Source organism: Alternaria hordeiaustralica (assembly GCF_023758085.1).
Source record: "Alternaria hordeiaustralica strain BMP 2776 chromosome Unknown scaffold_5, whole genome shotgun sequence".
NCBI classification, from domain to species: Eukaryota; Fungi; Ascomycota; class Dothideomycetes; order Pleosporales; family Pleosporaceae; genus Alternaria; species Alternaria hordeiaustralica.
The window spans coordinates 701,532-720,927 of NW_026056777.1; the positions used below are offsets into that span (position 1 = coordinate 701,532).

General features: G+C 52.7%; 7 protein-coding genes across 7 annotated transcripts; 3 read left to right on the forward strand and 4 right to left on the reverse strand.

The window, feature by feature from the left end:
• Positions 1 to 493: 493 nt before the first annotated feature.
• Positions 494 to 3,034, reverse strand: J4E84_003563 (uncharacterized protein; the record flags this gene model as incomplete). The annotated part of the gene is made up of 2 exons (XM_049386175.1): positions 494 to 2,948; positions 2,997 to 3,034. The coding sequence occupies 2 exons, from the start codon at positions 3,032 to 3,034 to the stop codon at positions 494 to 496; spliced, it is 2,493 nt and encodes an 830-aa protein (XP_049246024.1).
• Positions 3,035 to 6,748: 3,714 nt separating this feature from the next.
• Positions 6,749 to 8,096, reverse strand: J4E84_003564 (uncharacterized protein; the record flags this gene model as incomplete). The annotated part of the gene is made up of 4 exons (XM_049386176.1): positions 6,749 to 7,042; positions 7,096 to 7,769; positions 7,831 to 7,944; positions 8,063 to 8,096. 4 exons carry the CDS (start codon positions 8,094 to 8,096, stop codon positions 6,749 to 6,751), a joined length of 1,116 nt encoding a protein of 371 aa, XP_049246025.1.
• Positions 8,097 to 9,210: 1,114 nt separating this feature from the next.
• On the reverse strand, positions 9,211 to 10,856 carry CBF5 (centromere/microtubule-binding protein cbf5; the record flags this gene model as incomplete). Its single annotated transcript, XM_049386177.1, has 4 exons — positions 9,211 to 9,576; positions 9,624 to 10,482; positions 10,539 to 10,695; positions 10,748 to 10,856. The coding sequence occupies 4 exons, from the start codon at positions 10,854 to 10,856 to the stop codon at positions 9,211 to 9,213; spliced, it is 1,491 nt and encodes a 496-aa protein (XP_049246026.1).
• Positions 10,857 to 11,207: 351 nt separating this feature from the next.
• On the reverse strand, positions 11,208 to 12,203 carry J4E84_003566 (uncharacterized protein; the record flags this gene model as incomplete). Its single annotated transcript, XM_049386178.1, has 1 exon — positions 11,208 to 12,203. One exon carries the CDS (start codon positions 12,201 to 12,203, stop codon positions 11,208 to 11,210), a length of 996 nt encoding a protein of 331 aa, XP_049246027.1.
• Positions 12,204 to 13,101: 898 nt separating this feature from the next.
• J4E84_003567 (uncharacterized protein) lies at positions 13,102 to 14,805 on the forward strand (the record flags this gene model as incomplete). Its single annotated transcript, XM_049386179.1, has 1 exon — positions 13,102 to 14,805. The coding sequence occupies one exon, from the start codon at positions 13,102 to 13,104 to the stop codon at positions 14,803 to 14,805; it is 1,704 nt and encodes a 567-aa protein (XP_049246028.1).
• A 382-nt stretch (positions 14,806 to 15,187) lies between these two features.
• J4E84_003568 (uncharacterized protein) lies at positions 15,188 to 15,689 on the forward strand (the record flags this gene model as incomplete). Its single annotated transcript, XM_049386180.1, has 2 exons — positions 15,188 to 15,554; positions 15,607 to 15,689. The coding sequence occupies 2 exons, from the start codon at positions 15,188 to 15,190 to the stop codon at positions 15,687 to 15,689; spliced, it is 450 nt and encodes a 149-aa protein (XP_049246029.1).
• Positions 15,690 to 16,179: 490 nt separating this feature from the next.
• On the forward strand, positions 16,180 to 18,316 carry J4E84_003569 (uncharacterized protein; the record flags this gene model as incomplete). Its single annotated transcript, XM_049386181.1, has 2 exons — positions 16,180 to 16,298; positions 16,354 to 18,316. The coding sequence occupies 2 exons, from the start codon at positions 16,180 to 16,182 to the stop codon at positions 18,314 to 18,316; spliced, it is 2,082 nt and encodes a 693-aa protein (XP_049246030.1).
• Between the last annotated feature and the right edge of the window lie 1,080 nt (positions 18,317 to 19,396).

Sequence of the window (19,396 nt, forward strand, 5' to 3'; positions counted from 1 at the left end):
GCTAAAGCAGGATGTCGAAGAGCTTTGTCTCGACAATATGGCAATTGGCGCGCGTGAGATCGCAGTGTATCCAGAGAGTTGGTGGTACTATAAAAGGAGGTACGACGGGTATGTGCTTATGAAAAGGTCGGACACATTTTGAAGGAGAAATGCTCCAGTAGACTGATGCTAAGGCTCTTCACGCAAGGTGGTGGCTTTAATGGAATCTTGGATTTGCTACGTATTGGTGGTCCGATGCTGAACCTCGACGTAACTGTGATGATGAACTTTGGATAGCGTATACGCATTCTTTGCGGCGTGTGAGTCTTGAGACTCGAACGTTGAGAAACGTAGCCATGCATGCAGAACCAAAACTTCTCTGGCAGACCAAGTGGAAAGAAAAGAATAACCATCGCCACGATTAGCAAAGTACCCCTGCACGTGTGTGTAGATGTCTCGCACGAGCTGCATCCCTCCGTCGACCAACTTTTGTGTTCCCAGCTTCTTTTCCCGCTCAAGCCAACTTGAACACACCACCATGCCAGCCATATACCCTCTGAAGCCTCCTGCCAAAACGCCGCGCCATGATGTAGGGGATGCTGCTATCGGGATGTGGCTCGTGAAACTGGATGCCACGAGCGACATCCGTAGCAATACTAGGAGTAAACTGCCAGGCTGAGCCCTGGAGCTTTTCGGCAGCGAAGCCAGCCCGAATCATGGCGCGTTTGAAGTCGTCCCACTTGATTGCCTTTGGTGTCTCTCCAGAATCTGAAAGAGGGACATGGAACAGGGTCCTGAACACCTTGTGGGCACGTTTATCGACGCAGTAGACTCTCTCGGGCTTCTTCTCCGGGCTTGGGTGGCCGATTTCGTCAATTTGAGTCGTCGGCGTGATATCTAGAGTAGCATGGTGGCGCTTCTTTCGCTTGGCACTACCCCGTGTGGCCGGCTTATCGAAGGTTCCGGTAATCTGTAGTGCAATATCGTGGTCGTAGTTGCTGATGGCTTTGTACTCGATGCTTTGAAAGCACTCTGTGGGAACGCTTGGGCCAGTCCACGGAGCAGTTCGGCGCATCTCACCTCCTTCCAGGAGGCATCGACGTACCACTTCATCTTGCGCAACACCCGTCCTGCGTTCGTAGAAAGAGTCGATACAACTCCAGAACTTGTCAAGATTTGACTCCGAGTCTCGCATCGTCTTCACGCTCTGAGCATTTCGCGGCTTATCGATGGGATAGCGTAGCTTTCCTCGCGCTGGGTTGACCAAATAGGCGGGTATGTTATAAGCATAGATGTAATAAGCCCAATTTATCGAGAAGTTTCCCTTGTTCGACTCTGTGGCTTTCATACCGGATGTGCAAAGTAACATCCAGATCTCCGATGACTTCTTCCATAACTCAATCTGATGAAGGCACTCTTCCACGATGGAGAGCTGGCTGATGAGAGACGACAAAGGGGCTGTAAGCATAGCGCGCGCGCTTTGATGTTTGCGTGAGAGAGTGTCTAGACGGTCCAATGTGGCGTGTAGATCAATGTCAACGTTGATGTTCTCACCCCCGGACATCTCTGCAAAGCCATTAATGTTCTTCCGAGAGTCGTTCTGACTGAAAGCCTGCAGACGATGAAACACACTCAGCATCCATGCTTCGCCCTCCTTTGGAAGTGTGTATCCTCCTGCGATGGCGATCTGTGTATATGGGCCATCTCCTGATCCAGAAACTATGCGTTCATAGTAGTTCCGCATCGTGGGTGACGCCATACTGGTGCTAGTGACGTCTCCCAAGAGGCAACTTCGGGCGCGCTCAAGTAGCGCCTCCAGATCAAGGACACTCTGTAGCTGATTCTTGGTAGCGGTACCGTTCTGGGCGTGCAGGCAAAGCTGATCTAGTCTTGCCGAGACTTCGGACCACATTATCAGCCTCTGGTATGACTGTGAGATTATGTGACTTGTGACACCCATAAGGAACTCTGGAGTATCAACAGATTGATCGATTCGACCACATGCATCCGGAATAAGCTCACGGCTGTGTTCAGAAATGTCGATAATTGTGTCCGCAAGATAGGAGGGATCTTCTCGTAGAGACAGTACATGATCCTTAGCTTCGCTGTACATCGCGTTGACGTAGCCTCGAAGTCTGCCAAGTTCCAGATTCCCTCGCTTGATATAGGGCGCTATCGCGATGGTGTCGGCGAGATTGACATGACTGCCATCCACTGGCAAGAGGATTTCTGAGACTGGCGGCTCTTCCAAGACTGGTCCAGACAGCATCTCCTCCTCTGTCATGTCGTGCAAGATGTATCGGCAACACAAAACCAGAAATCTCATGATGCGCTGCTGCATTTTCAACATCTGCAAGCCTTGAATGAGATCGCAATGAATCATCTCCCCGTCGACTTGACCACAGCAGCCATGAACTCTCCGAACTTGGCCATATACCGTAGGGTCGGTATTGGGCATGAAGTGTACAGTCGCCAACATCTCACGCGGCTTACAACTGGAACATAGGACGCCATACTGAGAGAAAGCAACCTCACCCGTCGCAAAGGTCCATGGTAGATTGCGGGCCCTCGAGTTCAGGTAGATGAGCAAGGACTTCGGCTTTGTAAGATCCTCCAGGTTGATGAATGGCCAAAGCATTACGTCGACGTGTTCCTTGGGCTTTGGACCAGCGCCCTCTTCGAACATCATGTTTTGGTGTCGCCAAGCGAAGTCCGGTTGGTGCTCCATAGCGATTGTTGGGCAGGCAGCTCGCAGGATCTCACTCCTTTGAGCGACCGACTTCTTGCTCCATCTCTTCCTAATCAATGGTTCGTGTCGAATCATAGTGTCGTTGAGAAGCTTGTAATCAGAGCAGATGTTCTCGGCGAGAGCAGAGGCGTGCGATTGCGAGTGTGCGATCATAACCGGCGTGAAGGTGTGCGCGTCATGAAGTTTCTTCACATGCTTGTTCAACTTCGCGGTGTCGATACTGTCAAAACTGGTTAGCCAGGCCAATGAATCCTGTCGATGAACTTACTCCGCTAAATTGCGCGGCAAGATCGCTGGCTCCACCATCTTTTCGATTGCTTTTTGTAGGTCGCAAAAGGTAGAGTAGAAGTTTTGGCATGCGAAAAGAGAACTAAAGGCGATAACGGGCGCGGAAGGCGATAGTCGAGGTGAGCGAGAATTTGCAGGGTCTGGCAAGTACAGGTGAAGGTGGCTTCGTTGCAGTATCGTCGCAAACATGGTAGCAAGCCTGATCTGCAGGTGAGAGCAAACTTGCTGACTGAGTGCACGATATCAGCACCATGCCCAACTTGCTCATGATTGGACATGATGATCTCCGAGACAACAGCCAGCGGGCAAAAGAAAGAAACTTCTCAGGATATCTAGAGTGATATGCAATCTGCAAAAGCTTATACGAGTGCTGAAGATGCGGCCTTTACACGAGGGAACTCGGCCCATCGACAGCGCTCAGAATGTATATCCTCAACCATACATGAATGGAGGTATACGCACGCTTCCAGGTGCACGTAATAACCAGCTAAGGCATGTTCGTGGTGATTGCAGATGGGTCTCGTACGTCTTTCATCCTAGTGAGATGATGTCATTGGAGCCCGAGAAGCGCAGAGATGTCGCTAACCCAAACAGATACGCAGCTCGTTACCTGCTCTTCAAAAAATCTTGACTTGTCGAATGGGTAGTGCTTCGATGAAATCGCGGAGTATCTGACGACGCTCTATCCCAGACGAAGCAGCTGGCGATTCTACTCTGATCTCGATGATTCCCATTCTCTTGAAGGTGCCATCGGCCATCTCTTGCAGGACAAGTCCAAAACAGTGGTCCCCAACTTCCGGCCGAATCTTCATCAGCATACTGATGAAAGTGTCTCCTATTGCGACAGGCCGGTCACCGGTGGTCCAATCGAAGTCCATATACGTGTAACAAGACATAATCACTCCGAAGCCCTCACGTGTGGGAGGTATCATCTCCATACGAGAGATATCCATGAATTCTGGTCTGCGAACATGGGAGAGCCAAGTCGTGCATGCGTGGCCCTCTAGAGTGATACTGGCACTTGTGACTTCGCCGATATGAGCCGGTCCGACCCGAGTAAAGGACAGATCAAGTAGCCTTAGAGACGGCGCGATCGATCCGTCGTGCCAATGAATCCTATCGCGTGAGGATGGCCACGACCAAGTGGGAATAGAGTTTGGAAGACGTGGTAGCGAAGGACTACCTATGGCGTTATCGGCGTACCAGAGTAAATCGGCAAGTAGACTGCTTGTCCACATACCAGCAACGTATGTATCACCTTTGCGCCGTTGCAATTCTCGTTCAGCTATAGCAGCAATTGCCGGTAACCGATCGTTCTCGTACGTCAAGTTTAAGCGGGAATAGGTAGTGACTATTTTATGCCAGCGGCTGACTGGATCGTCATTGGACTCCCAAATTCTAGCACTTTCCCAACGTTCGACAGTAGAGCCGCCTTCTGTCACAAATACAGTAGGACATTGCCAATACATCTACAGAGTGAGTTAGTCGTTCGACATAGTACTTTAAACGGACAAAAGACGATCTTTTCTGTTTCTAAGCTGCCAATTCGGCTCAAAGATACCCCGGTACTGTTACGTGAGTCAAGTACTATGGGTGTACCAAGGATGCGAGAACTACAGCTTACCTGATCTTTGCCAAAATGAACCATTCGTGGCGATAAGAGTCTCTCTTGATACACCCAAGCCCTAGTCAGAAGCGGAAAGCCTTTAGGAGGGGATTTAGGGAGAGGGAACCTGTCTGGTTTCTCCCGTACGTATAGCTCGCGATTCCTTAATTTCCGGGCTTTATATCTTTCCCGGTCTGACGCGAACAGACCAGAGCGGCTATTGCTAGCGGCTGTAGCTGCAATGGTAAGATGGGCCTGTTCATAGATAGTTGCCATCGTTGCTGCTGCTTCCTCCCAGTCGTCTTTGTTGTCCTGCATGATGCCTGAACATACGAGCTATAGTTACCTATACGTTACAGTATGATGACAGGACATAAGAACTTACAGCAGGCATCAATCCAGAGAAAGCTAATACCAAGCCTCTTGCACAGTTGAGCCGCGTGTGCGAAGGTTTCCGGTAGCTGATCGATAATTATACCTTCCCTCAGACGAGCGAAAGACGTCTTCTCCAACCTAGTTGCGGGACCTGTTGCGCCCCAACAATGGCTCAGACAAGCGTACATGGCTGTTTTGTTGACTCTTTCGCGAAGATAAACATGCGTGCCTTCTATCTCGAGGATTCGTTTTGGAAGCGGTGTGATCTTACGTCCAGCGCAATCACCATGATGCTCAACACAGGTTTCAATCCAATTGTGCAATGTTTGCAGAGCTCGGTATGACGACGTGTCTTCCGATGGCAGTTTCCTCGTAGGTATGGGTGCTCTCCAGAACGAGTAATTGCGCGCGACCTGTGATGTCTGACCTGCATGAGAATTAGAAACCACAGACTCAAATCGTATTCTGAGCCCTTTCATCCCAAACACAATTTACTCACAGACGCCCTGAATTCTCAGGTCCATCGTAGGGCGAAAGTATGATCAATCGTATACCTATTCCTCTCACTAAAAAGAGACATGCACACATTTACACGACTCACCTTCCAATTGAAATAGCTCCAGCTTTACTTCGCGAAGCCCTGAATCATTAGACCCCTCGCCCGCATCCAAGCCTGGCCGATAGATGATTGTTATTGGCTCCTCTCCTGGTAGCACTTCAATCTGCTCGATGTTATCAATTGATAGTCGCCCACTGCTGTAGGAAACGAGAGCGTCGAGCACAATTTTGCAATTATGGCAATCAGCAGCAGTTCCGAGTCGAAGTCCCGAGATAGTGTTGAGTCTTGGGATCGGGTCTGGCATCTTCGGGGCTTCCCTGGGAGCCCCTCTTCTTCGGACAAACGTATACTTCTGCGTAAATAGTAATCTCGTACCACAACCCTTGTGGCTTTCATCATCTTCGGTTTGGGCGACGGAATGCGCAGGCACAGTCGAGTCGGAACGCGTCGTAGATTTGTCATCCGCGGATCCAATGTCTAGATTTCGAGTAACCATTTCTGTTGATGGATATAGACCAAGAATTATATAGAAGGGTAGAAGAATGCAGAGAAAGCTGTGATAGATTTCATCTCGTCGCGTTCAAAAAGGTAGTAACAGAGAGACAGCCAAGAGGTGGGGCAGCATGCATCCTCGCGGCACGGGCGATGATGCAGTCCCGTGGCACATGCTGGTTGCAGGTTCCGATGCCGGTGACCGCGTCGGGAGCGATTGCCTGTATTCGCTGATTCAACGAGGAAGATCTGGAGAGAATGATGGTGACAGTAGGATGGATGAGAAGGAGACGCGGTAGCTGTACGCGCTAAAACGCGCCAGCCAGCCATCGTTCTTTCCGTCACCGAGGAAGGAGCGTTCGCAGTCTTCATCAATACCGCTATCACACACGGGCAAATGGTTTCTCGCACGGTATACTAATTCATTGATTCGTCTATCATAGACGCGTTACTTCATATATGTCATCCCCAATCATCTTTACCAGCATCACACCGCGCTGGCCTTGCCTCTTCCAAACGAACAATAAAAATATCAGAACTCCACCTACGCCTTCGTTTGGCTCATTTCGAGCATATATAGGCGTAAAATAAGATAAAGAAAAGCAAATGATATACGAGAATCAAAGTTCGTCCCGTCACCGATACCCTGCCACACGTTTTACCCTGCCGCAGGAGCAGGTCATCCTTCCCTCAGTCCCGACTATAGTATCTCCTTCAGCTTCTCCTTCTGTGCGCTAGTCAAGCTAGTGGGGAACTTGATCTTCACGCCGACGATGAAGTCGCCGCGATCTGAGGGTTTCTTGGACTTGGGCATGCCGAGGTTGGGGTATCGTTCTGTCCAGGTGGGACCTGTGGGACCGCCGCTGCCGACGCTGAGTTGTTTGCCGTCGATGGTTTGGACGGTTCGGCGCCAGCCGGTGAGGGCTTCTTTGAGGTCGATTTCGATCGTGTGTTTGACGTCGTCGCCTTCGCGGGTGAACATTGCGTGGGGTTTCTGTGGTGTCGTTAGTATCGACTTTTGCGTGAATTGGGAATGGAAAGACTTACCTCAGAGACGATGAAGTGCAGATCTTGTGTTCCGCCCTCCACCTGGTCGCCGACATCTGAGAACTTGATCTTGCTGCCGGCCTTCAACCCCTTCTTGATGGGTACCTCCAGAATCCGGTCTTGCGTGCTTTGCTTGCCGGTACTCTGGTCGTATGTCTTGCGCTTGATCTTGAGCTTCTTCGTGGTGCCGTTGTACAGCTCCTCCAAGCTCACCGCAAGCGGCTTCTCCACGACTGTGACTTCAGGCTCTGGTGCTCGTCGTCCGCCGCGGAATCGGCCGCCTTTTCCACCTCCACCGCCGCCACCGCCCATACCACCGCCCATTCCGCCAGGCATACCGCCCATGCCAAAGCCGCCAAAGTCAAAGTCATCACCGCCGGCGCCGCTGTTGCGCATGAACTCGCCAAAGATGTCGTCGGCGTTGGAGAAGTTGAAGCCGTTTCCGCCGCCGCCGCCCGTCGAGAAGTGGAACGAGCGTGTGCCGCCGGGCATGCCACCCGATGATGCGAAGGGGAAGCCCCCACCGCCTCCTGCACCCGCAAATGGGTTACCACCCGCACCTCCAGCATCTTCAGGGTGTGGTACGCCGCCGCGTAGTATGAATTCGAGCCCGTATTGATCGTACGTTTTGCGCTTCTCGGGGTCGGAGAGGATCTCGTAGGCTTGTGAGCATTCTAGACGTGCTGTTAGTATACTATATCCAGTCTACATGAGCTAGTGAGGCAATGTACATACCTTTGAACTTCTCAGCAGCTTGCGGGTTGTCCTTGTTCTTGTCGGGGTGCCACTTCAGCGCCGCCTTGCGGTATGCTTTCTTGATCTCATCTTGCGTCGCGGTTTCTGATATGCCTAGAACTCAGTCAGCAACAGTTCATGTATCTACCCGAGACCTCGACCACCCCGGGCCCTGGCATGCCGCGTCCTGGCAGGGCAAGGCGGTGGAGGGGCACATCCGAGGCAAACGTACCTAATGAATCGTAGAGCTTGGACTCCTTGACCATTTTGAAGTCCGGTGATTAGAAAAGAAGGGTATCTCGTGTATGCGCAGGTAGTGTTTGCAAGCTTCTTTGGGGGCAGCTTATGAGGTTGGGTCGCATTTATCACTCGAGCTCTGGATGTCTCTCCACTCGTCAAACGACGCTAGCGGTGACGTCGAGCCCTGACGCGGAGCGAACACAAGGAAGGTTCGAGAAGCTTCAACCACAATGCCATATCCCGACCATCACAAACTCTGATGCCGTGTATCATGCACTTGGGTTCGAAATTAGAAACCTGAATTCGTAGCACAGGGATCGTATCGAATCGACGTATCTAGCAATGAGCTGACGCGGTCCACCTGACGACGCGCGCTTGCCGTTCCTCGTGGTCTTCCTTGACGCGCCCCGCTCCTGCAGTCTAAGAAGCTTCACTTCAACACGTCCAACTTCGCAGCTGAAATGAAGTCGCTATGCGTTAAATTTATATGATTTACGTTCCGGATATGCCGAACGCGTCATTGCGTTGCGAGCTTCCTGTCTCAACTGACAGCTTGAGGTCGTTTTACTTCACGATGCAATGATCCAGCGCCAGCTCAAGCACGCCGCCGAAGTTCTTCGAATCCACTGGCTAGCCAACAACTACCTGAGCACGTTTCTGGTCTAAATGCAAGACATATCATCATAGGTTTCGCGACACCGGTGGACCAAGTACACTGCCTTGACCTGTTGGCGTGCACATCGAGGTTATATGCCAAGTCTCAGACTGGTGTCAATCTATCACACACGCTCTCAGTACAGCTCAAGAGAAGCACTGCGCATCAGTGACAGCCACGTGAAAAGATCAGGAATGTGAAATTTAAACAGTGAATTGAACATGTCTAGCGATACGCTATGTCGCACTTCAACACGCAATCGACCACCTTTGTCGCAGAAAGCTTCGACGCGCCATAAAACGCCAGCATGCCCATGATCCCTAACGCCATTTTTCCGGTATGCTACATTAAAGAAGCTGGTATCCAAGGATAGAGTAGTAGTAACTATGACATGTACACGGTTCTGGTGTACAGCGCTTGTACAGGCAACAGCGATGCGCGCTGTCGCTTTTTGGTTCGGACGTCCATCGTTCATAACTGATCGTTTAGTCGGAGTCGCTGTCAGAATCACCCTTGCTCTTCTTCTTGTCCTTCTTGGCGGCCTTCTCGGCCTTCTTCGCAGCCTTCTCTTCCTTCTTCTTGCGCTTGCGCTCGGCCTTGTCCTCATCGGCCTCATCGTCACCGTCACCGCGGCTCTTGCGCTTCTTGCTCTTCTTGTCGGTCTCAGCTTCCGCCTCGGCCTCTTCAGTACCGGTAAGACCCGTCGCTGGGATGGCAGGAGCGGCGAGAACCTCAGAGGTCGAAGTTGTCTGGGCAAGGGGAGCAGAGGCGCCGTCCACGTCGTTCCTGTTGAAGTCCTTGTACTCAGCGTTCCACTTGGAAGGAGTCTTGTCGTTGGGACGACCGAATTTCTGAACATGTCAGTATAGCACTCGCAAATCTGAAGTTGATCACCTACGTCGAGAGTGCCAGCCTCCTTCATCTTCTTCTTCTCGGTGGCAACTGGGCCCATGCCCCACCTCCTGGGGTAAAGGTCGCGCTCCATAATGACACGCTTGATCTTCGCAACAACACCGTGGTCGCACGATGACATCTCGACAGCCGACATTTGAGCGTATGCGAGCGCAATGGCCTCACCCTTGGTGGTCATGAGGACGATCTCCTCGTGGATCTCAATTCCCTTCTCGAATCGCAGCAGACCGGGAAGCATGAGCTTAGCACCGTAGCAGATGGCGTTGACAGAGCTGTCCTTGACCACGATACGCTTGTAGCTCATCAACAGACTCTCCAAAGGCGCGATGACCTTGCGCAGGTAAGCCTCGTCGCGGTTGTTGTCGTGTAGCCATTGGGCATCGAGAACGTCGTGCAGAGTGACCAAGTCCTTGGTCTCGTCCATGGCTCCACTCCTGACACGGCGGAGCTCCTGCATGTGGGCACCAACACCGAGCAAAAGACCAAGATGCACGCAAAGAGTACGGATGTAGGTTCCAGCCTCGCAGCTGACCCAGAAGACACCGAGCTGCCTCTCGTTGTCAAACTCGTATAGCTTGCTCTCGTGGATGGTTCGGATACGGAGTTGACGCTTGACGGCGGAAATGAGCGGGGGACGCTGGAAGAGAGCTCCGGTGAGCGTCTCAAGGGCACGCGCAAATTGCGCCTCGCCTCCAGGGAGCTTGTCGTGCATGCGAATGACGCAGACATACTCCTTTCCGGCTCCCTGCTGGGACTTGACGAGACGGGTAGCGCGATCAATACAGACGATGAGGCAACCAGTGACCTTGGGGTCGAGGGTACCACTGTGACCAGTCTTCTCGACTCTTTGAGACGCGTTAGCTGAAGGCGCTTGGAAAGAAAAGTCACGAGTGCTTCCTACCTCAGCATGCGCTTGATCCATGACACGACTTCGTGAGAGGATGGGTTGGAAGGCTTGTCGAGGTTGATGACACCGGAGCTAATGTAAGACTTGAGGTCTCGCGACAGCGGTGTGCATCCATTTGGGATGGGAGTGTAGTGCGATGTGCGAACGAGCACTGTACGCGCATTAGCAAAGCATTCTGGAGCTATGGGGAAGCTGCAGCATACGGTCGCTGTAGTTTTTGAGCAGGAGCGGCCAGTCGCTCGTGTCGATGGCAGGCGCAGCCGCCGCTGGCTTGATCACATACGCGTCGGGGTCGGTCTGCACGAGAGCCATGGCGATTATTGTGTCGAGGGTTGGTGTTGCAATTGGCGATGCGATGTTCTCGAACTTTTTCACAGCAGACAGTATTTTCGCGCCGCTCAAGCTATTGGACGCTATTGGGCGCTAAAGAACGCTTGGACCACAACGCCGGATCTTTGTCGGACCGTTGTCTAACACGCATCAGATGTTCGCTAGATAACTATGTTCAGGAGCGATTTCGTTATGGCGACCTACAAAAAGGTCAGATGTACAACACGCCGCGATGTCATCATGGATTTATTGAATATCAAGTGTGTATTATACGCCGCCTGCAACTACAATGCGCTCTTTCTGCGCCGTAATCTACTTCCAACTCTGATGATTCTAGTTCACTACCTGTCCGTGCTCGTTGCTGTGCAAAGTGGTGATATCTCCACTGCGGACGCCCTGTCTCTCGTTCAAGATCTCGTCATCTCCCGTACTGCGCAGCGTGGTGCCGTCCATCTTGCCATCGACACCGCGCCTAACACCAGGCTCGACCAGACTGCCCGCTCCACTGGGTACATTTGGCCAGAACTCCTCTTCAGCGTCCAATAAGGCTCTCCAAATAGGATCAATCCTGCTCTTGACCTCTGCCCATCTTGCATCATCTCGGTCAACAGCGTCGCTTACACCCTCGTTGACAATGCGCTCAAGCTGCTCGACGAACATGAGGAAGTCGCGATTTGACCAGTTGGGGATAAACTCTCTACGCATCGCACCGCCGTCTTGGTCGTTGTCGTAGTTCCGAGGAGAAGACTGAGCATCTTGTCGGCGGGCCCAAGACCAGGCCTCGTAATATACCTTCTCGGTCGACCATAGTAGAATGGCGCCTTCGAGCCATGGCATGAATGTGTTTAGTTGCTGGGAAGCAACACTAGCGAACAGTGCTTCATAGCGTCGGAGACCTTCGGATTTGACGTTCTCCTGGAGTGGTGACGGAGGAAGATCGATCTTGTAGATCTCAGCGACTTCTTGGAAGAACCGCAGCTCCCTCTCTCCATTCTTGATAGCGGATTCTAACCACGCAATGAATCGCGTGGGAATATCTGGCTCCTCACCAGGTGCAGTCGTCGACTTGTGCGTACTGCGGATGAGGTTGAGGGTGTGATTGATAGTAGCAAGATAACCTTGAAGGTACTGCCTGTCGTTTGCGAGCCATTGTGCAATCAGAGGCTTTGGTAGGGTGCCCTTTGCGGCACGCTCGAGGAAGGGATGTCTTGTAACGCGGAGCAATTGTTCGTGGTTGATGGCGAGGAGATGAGTTGTGACTGCCCAAGGGACGTTGGTGGGGTCGATGTCGCTCTTGCTGGCCCAGGTTCCGGGGTGGTGGTGAGGCATGGTAAGTATCGTTCGCGTAGGATCTGTGTTATCTGTATTGAACGGTGTATGTATTCAATGAGGTACATCCTGCGGAGCTGGCGGGGTAGCAAGCTACTTATATGCTACAGGAAAGATGCTTGCCAAGCGACACGATGGCTTCGAGGAATCACAATTACGTGTTGAGGCTGAGGAATCAAGAGCGTGTGGCGTTGCCAAGTAGGATTGATGGTGTTGAATGTGCGCATGACGTCGGACAAGGACCATCGGAGTTTGCGACGCTCTGAGTGGTGCAGGCGTACGGCAAACCGGAATCTAGATTCCCAACTCGGAACTTGGCAGTTGAATTCGCGGCGGAATTCTTGGCATCGAACAACTTAATACTTGTCCAAGCTATACTCTGTGGCTGAAGCAAGGCGGACTGCTTGGCGCATGACGATGCCGCCACTTTTGAGCTGCTGCTGGTGTGATAGTTCGAGTGTGCCGGACAAAATTCGGGCAGCGAGATTAGTATAGAAGGTCACGCGACTAAGATGTTGAGTTGAGGAACATGGTGTTTGCCGGTTAACTTCTCAACTCGTACCGGCATATTGCCAGTCGTTCGATGGTCACATTGCTTCGTCGAACGCGGGTGCTTCGTGGCTGTGGTTCGTAAGACGAGCGGACGTGGTGAAGAGGAAGAGAAGTCTAGACAATCCAGCAGGACATTTAGAAGTTCAAGGGACTTAGACGATAATTTTGGTGGCCATTGTAGTGAGAGGAAAACATGAAGGATGATAATGAGTGAAGGTGTCCCGAAACCTCGGTCGCCTGTGTTAGCGCGGCGCGTCATACTGCAGCCTCCACCTCGAACTTTCTTGCGACTGACCGTCGACGCCAACACTAGGCCAAAGCAACGGGCTATCCACACAGCACGATCATGGAATTCTCTGCAGACGACGAGCAGGCTCTCAAGCAATACCTACCCAGCGAATTTGGAAAGAAGGATGGCTCCGTGAACGTCGAGGCGCAAATCGAGCGCGCGCGTAGGCCAGTGGTTGATGAGAGCAAGCAAGCAAAGAAGGAGAAAGCATCGGACGACGAAAAGGATTCGGATGATGATGATAGCGATATGAGCGATGAAGAGGACGAATATCCAGTTTCTCACGAGCTGGTCATCAAGACACACGATCGCGCGGTCACGACGATTGCGCTCGATGCATCCGGTACGCGGCTGGTAACTGGAGGGAACGACTGCACACTCAAGCTACACGACCTTAGTGCACTTACCCCGAGCACTATCCGCGCATTCAAGACGGTCGATCCTTTCACCACCAAACCCTCGCAAACCGCCGAGTCGCATTCGATACACCAGGTTGTGTTTGGCCCACACTCTGGAGGCCAATTCTTGTGCATTACTGCAACATCACAGGCGAGGCTGTTCAGCAGGGATGGAGAGCTTATATCAGAGTTTGTCAAGGGCGACATGTACCTGAGGGACAAGCACAACACAAAAGGACACACGGCAGAAATCACGAGCGGCGCATGGCACCCCACGAATCGCGACCGCTTCGCTACAGCAGGCACAGACAGTACAGTGCGGATATGGGACGTGAATAAAAGGATGAAGCAGGAGGAGGTCATCGTACACAAGTCAAGAGCTGCTGGTAGCGCGGGCATGACAAGGATGACGGCCATTGCATGGGGCGCCGCAGCCGAGGGAGGGAGCAGTATGTTGGTGTCAGCAGCACTAGACGGAAGTCTCGTCATGTGGGGTGGTGAAGGACCCTACCACAGGCCGACAGCAGAGATCAAAGAAGCGCACGCGAAAGACACATGGACGAGCGGACTGGATATCAGTGCAGATGGCAGGCTGGTGATCACGAGAGGAGGGGACGACACCATCAAGTTGTGGGACACAAGAAAGTTCAAGACGCCTCTTAACACCACGTCGCATCCGTCAACGTCTTCACAATATCCCACATCGAATATCAAGTTTGCGCCTAATTCTCAGAGCATAGTCACAGGATCAGAGACCGGGCACCTCCACATCCTCAACCCAGCCACACTTCGCCCGGAGCTGGTCACACCAGTCACGCCAGGCTCTCCTCTGATAACGGTCAACTGGCATCCCAGGCTCAACCAGATCCTCACAGGTTCAGCCAACGGTCAAACAACAATCCTCTTCAACCCCAAGTTGTCCAACGCCGGTGCTCTTACCATTCTCAGCAAGGCACCCAAGAAGCGGCACCTCGATGACGACCCGTCCCTCACCGTAGACATGGACCCGCTCGGTATGGCTGGTGAAGCACATGATCCTTCTGGCAATGCAGCTTCATTCTCCGCACGCCATCCCACCATCGGCCTCACAGCCTCGGGTAAGAGCCGCGACCCACGGAGACCGCATATCCCAGCTACAACACCTTTTGCCAAGTCAACGCCCGATCAGAAGTACGTCATGGAGCAAATTGAAGGCAGTGATATGAGGGACGAGGATCCTAGAGAGGCGCTGCTCAAGTATGCGCTGAAAGAGGGAGAGAAGGCTGTCTTTACCGGCGCATGGGAGAAGACTCAACCGGTTGGAATCTACAAGGACTACGACAGCGAGGAGGATGAGAGGGAGAAAAAGAAGGCAAAGCGGTAGCCGAGCCGGGGCTGCATACCGACTTGGGATCCCTACATGGGATGTTTGTATCATAGCGAAGTATACCCAATAGCACAGAGACCATGGATTAGTCAAGCTACCAATCAAACCATTCAATGATCACGGGTAAAGCTCCTAAGACACGATGTGCGGAGGAAGACTTGGGCACCATGGGCGCACATGTCAGTGCCCCTTATCATCCGACCTTGGTACCTTCGAAGCTACCTAGGCAGGGCTACACTAGCGTAGCCGCGTCGCGCCCCATAAGCAAACGCAAACAACCCCACTCGCCTCGCATCACGACAACCTCGAGCCCACAACCGCCAATTCGACCGCCACTCCCTCTGCAACCCACCAATTCCGCGCCCAAACTACCGCGACGATGTTCTCCTCCACCTTCCGTGCTGCGGCCCGCGCACCCACCTCGACCTTCGCACGCAGCTTCTCGTCCACCCGCCCCTCACAGGTCGCGCGCATGACCGTCATCGGCCGTCTCGGAGTCGCGCCAGAAGAAGTCACCGTCTCCGGCGACAGGACACTCGTGCGCTACGTAGTAGGAACGAGCTACGGCAAGGGCGAGGACAAGAAGACCAGCTGGTTCCGGATTGCGAGTTTCGTGCAGGGCGCGCAGAAGGATTTCCTGATGAACGTGCCCAAGGGATCGATGCTCTATGTTGATGCGGATGCGCGCATGGAGACGTACCTTGACAGCGAGGGCAACAAGAAGAGCAATTTGAGCTTGGTTGCACGTACGTTTACGGATCCCGGTGGATGAGAGAGGTCATGCTAATTTGTCTGTAGGCAACTTTGATGTGTTGTCTCGTGCTCGTACTGAGGACACGGAGAATAACGACGAGGGCCTTGTTCAGGAAGCTTCTGGTTAAACAGGCAGTTTTGCCTGCTCAGCCATCTCGCTTCGAACTTAACGTACCGTGGCGGCAGATTTTACAACAGCTCGAGTGGCAAGTGCTGGTCGCGGGGTAGAGAAGTTTCGACGATACACGTCTTTGCGCGGCGCTGTAGGATCTTCTTATGGAGTTTCTCTTTACGATTTTCAAATGTACGACTATGGGCTCACAATTCACTTTGTAAGATCTCTACTCTAGGAGTGGCGTGGCTTGGAATTTTACGGAATGATACCTTTTTCTTCATGACACATGAACATACAGTTACTAACAACGCGATTGTGGGAGAACTTCTAGTAGTAAAGAGCCTCACTATGTATCCATCAGTTCAGTCGCTCGGTATACCTATTGCATCTCATCAGACTACCCACTTGCGCACGGACGTGATGCGGCGAACGAAGACCTCCGAGTTGACCCATCCCAACTTTTTGTGGCGCAACATCTGGACTCCAACACAGCACTTCACATGATGCACAGAGTCGTGCCGTTACCAGCGCGTCAGCTCTGGGGCCACGCGCCTCGAGTACGGTCGGTCAATCGCTTCAGTCGTCGCCCACGCCAATTCGCGACGGTGTCTGGCGCAGACCGGTACGCCACTCTACTATCAGACCCCACCAACTGACCAACACTGACTCCTATGCAGGCCATACGATGTAATCGTAATCGGCGGCGGCCACGCAGGCTGCGAAGCCTCCGCAGCAGCAGCCCGCTCCGGCGCCCGAACGGCCCTCATAACGCCCTCAGTCCACAACCTCGGTGTCTGCTCATGCAATCCTTCCTTCGGCGGTATCGGAAAAGGCACTATGCTTCGCGAAATCGATGCGCTGGATGGTGTTGTGGGTCGCATTGTGGATAAGGCGGGTGTGCAGTTCAGGGTGCTGAACAGGAAGAAGGGACCTGCTGTGTGGGGACCTAGAGCGCAGATCGACAGAGCGTTGTACAAGAGATATATGAAGGACGAAATGCTGGCATACAAGGGGTTGAGCGTTGTGGAAGGTAGCGTGGCGGATATCATCGTGGACAAGACACAAGAGGAGGGATCGAAAGGCAAATACGGAAAGATCACTGGTGTAAGGTTGGAGAGTGGGGAGATAATACCCACAGGAAATGTGGTCATCACGACTGGCACGTTTCTTGGTGGGGAAATACACATTGGTCTCGAGTCGTTCCCATCCGGGCGCATGGGTGAGGCTGCGACCTTTGGACTGAGCAAAAGTTTGAAGGATGCCGGATTCACAATGGGAAGATTGAAGACGGGGACACCGCCACGATTGGACGGAAAAACGATCGACTACAAAGTTTTGGAAGCGCAGGAGGGCGATAACCCGCCCATGCCTTTCAGCTATCTGAACGAGCGCGTTCAGGTCGAGAACCAATTACTTAATCACGAGACACGAACGAACGAAGCGACGCACGACGTAATACGAAACAACCTCGACAAATCAATACACATCCGCGAAACTGTCAAAGGGCCGCGGTACTGCCCGTCACTAGAATCGAAAGTAATACGGTTCGCAGACAAGACATCACATATCGTCTGGCTCGAGCCGGAAGGTTTCGATAGCGACATAATATACCCAAACGGAATCTCTTGTACAGTGCCCGCGGACGTACAAAATACCATGCTCAAGACTATCAAGGGCCTTGAGAACGTGAAGATGCTGCAACCTGGCTACGGTGTGGAATACGACTACGTAGACCCACGGCATCTTCGCTCTACGCTTGAGACAAAGAACATTTCGGGACTCTTCCTAGCTGGCCAGATCAACGGAACAACTGGCTACGAAGAAGCAGCGGGCCAGGGTGTCATCGCCGGCATCAATGCCGGCTTGAGGAGTCTAGGGAGAGAAGCCATGGTTCTGACGAGAGCGGATGGATACATCGGCATCATGATCGACGACCTCATCACGAAGGGTGTCTCAGAACCTTACCGAATGTTCACCTCCCGCTCCGAATACCGCATGTCCGCCCGCGCCGATAACGCCGACACACGTCTCACAGCTATGGGCCGAGCCGCCGGCGTAGTTAGCGATCTACGATGGAAAGCCTTCAAAGATGAGGGTGAGCAAATGGCCGCTCTAGCCCAAATCCTTCAATCCAAAACCATGGGCTGGACAGACTGGAACAAAGAAGGCTTCCCTGTGCGAAACGATAGCACAAAACGTTCCGCATACGACCTCCTCCGCCTCCCCAACACCACCCCATCCAGCCTCACCACACTCCTCCCCGAAGTAAAAGGCTTCTCACAACGCATCCAAGACCGCGTTCATATCGAAGCCACCTACGCCCCCTACGTCGCTTCCCAAACCGCCACACAAGCCCGGTGGCTCAAGGACGAGAACCTCAAGCTACCAGTTGATCTTGACTACGAATCCATCTTTGGGCTTAGCTTCGAAGAGAAGAGGGCGCTGGAGGCGGCAAGACCGGAGAGCGTGGGCATGGCGAGACGCGTTGAGGGTGTTACGCCGACGGGCGCGTTGAGGTTGTTGCAGTATGTGAGGGGTGTGGGTAAGGAAGAGAGACAGGCGAGGATGAAGGAGGAGATTGAGGCGAGGAAGGAGAAGTATAGGGGTGTGGCGCAGGGGGTGAGTGTTGAGGGGTTGTGATGTGCGTCAGTTTTGTGAGATGAAGGGCGTGTAACATATGGCATTGGGCGGCGTTGATAATCCTCAGATGCGATGATGGAGTCCATACACTGGTTTCAAATGGTGATAGTCAACAGACGGCCTACAAAGTCAATCGCAATCATCCCGCATACAAGGGTCAACTTCAATGACCAGCCCGAACCAGATCAGGTCCGATTCTGAGTCAAAAGCGTATTCTCTCTTGCCTCGAAATCCAAACTTGCAGTCAACAGACGTCGAGGTTGCTGTTGCCCTCCCGGGACTGTGCCCCGCTGTCAGATGACGTCGGTTCGCGGACGCGACTGCTAATCTAGATATCACATGATGCCTACCGTGCCACTCAGTTCTAACAACAGCGTTTCGAAATGGGACTTTTTGTTCTTACTTCGCTGCAACCGCCCCATTCCACAACCTGGATCTTCCGTCTTCCTCTTCGACAACGAGATCGTCGATTTCTGCAGAGTACGCATCGGAGTGAGTTGCGCTTACATATCGATTGGCATTATCATTGGACGTGAAGATGGAGAAGAAACGGAATGGTACGTCTTTCTTTTGTCGTTTTCCGGAGGTGCATTTGTCTGCTACAATCTTCGTCGCGGTGGGGGGCTGGATTGTGGTTGCGCACCGAGAGGTGCTACGCCGCTGTCAGCTTGGGTCACTCTGCCGCTGGTGTTGAGCCCAGTCTGCGCTTTACTTGGACCCTATTACGCATGCGCTCAGAACGACTCCATCCCACCAGGCTACGCCGCCATCAGTTTGGGTGACTGCGCCTTTGGGATTGACTTGAGTCTGCACCTTACTTGGATCGGATTATGTCGTTCCTGTATCCAGGACAAAACCGCCCCGGCATGCTACGCCTCCATCACCTTGGGTGATTGTGCCTTCGGGTTCGAGTCGAGGTTATTCCTTGACGCGGGTCAGATTACGCAGTCTTGTTTCTGTGCCAAAGAGGGGGCGGTCTCATTTTGAGTGCCTCCGAAGACACGCGCGGATGAGTATACGTATTGAGAAAGACGTTAGGTATAAGGGGATGCATTCGGAAGCCAGTTTGGATCTCAACAT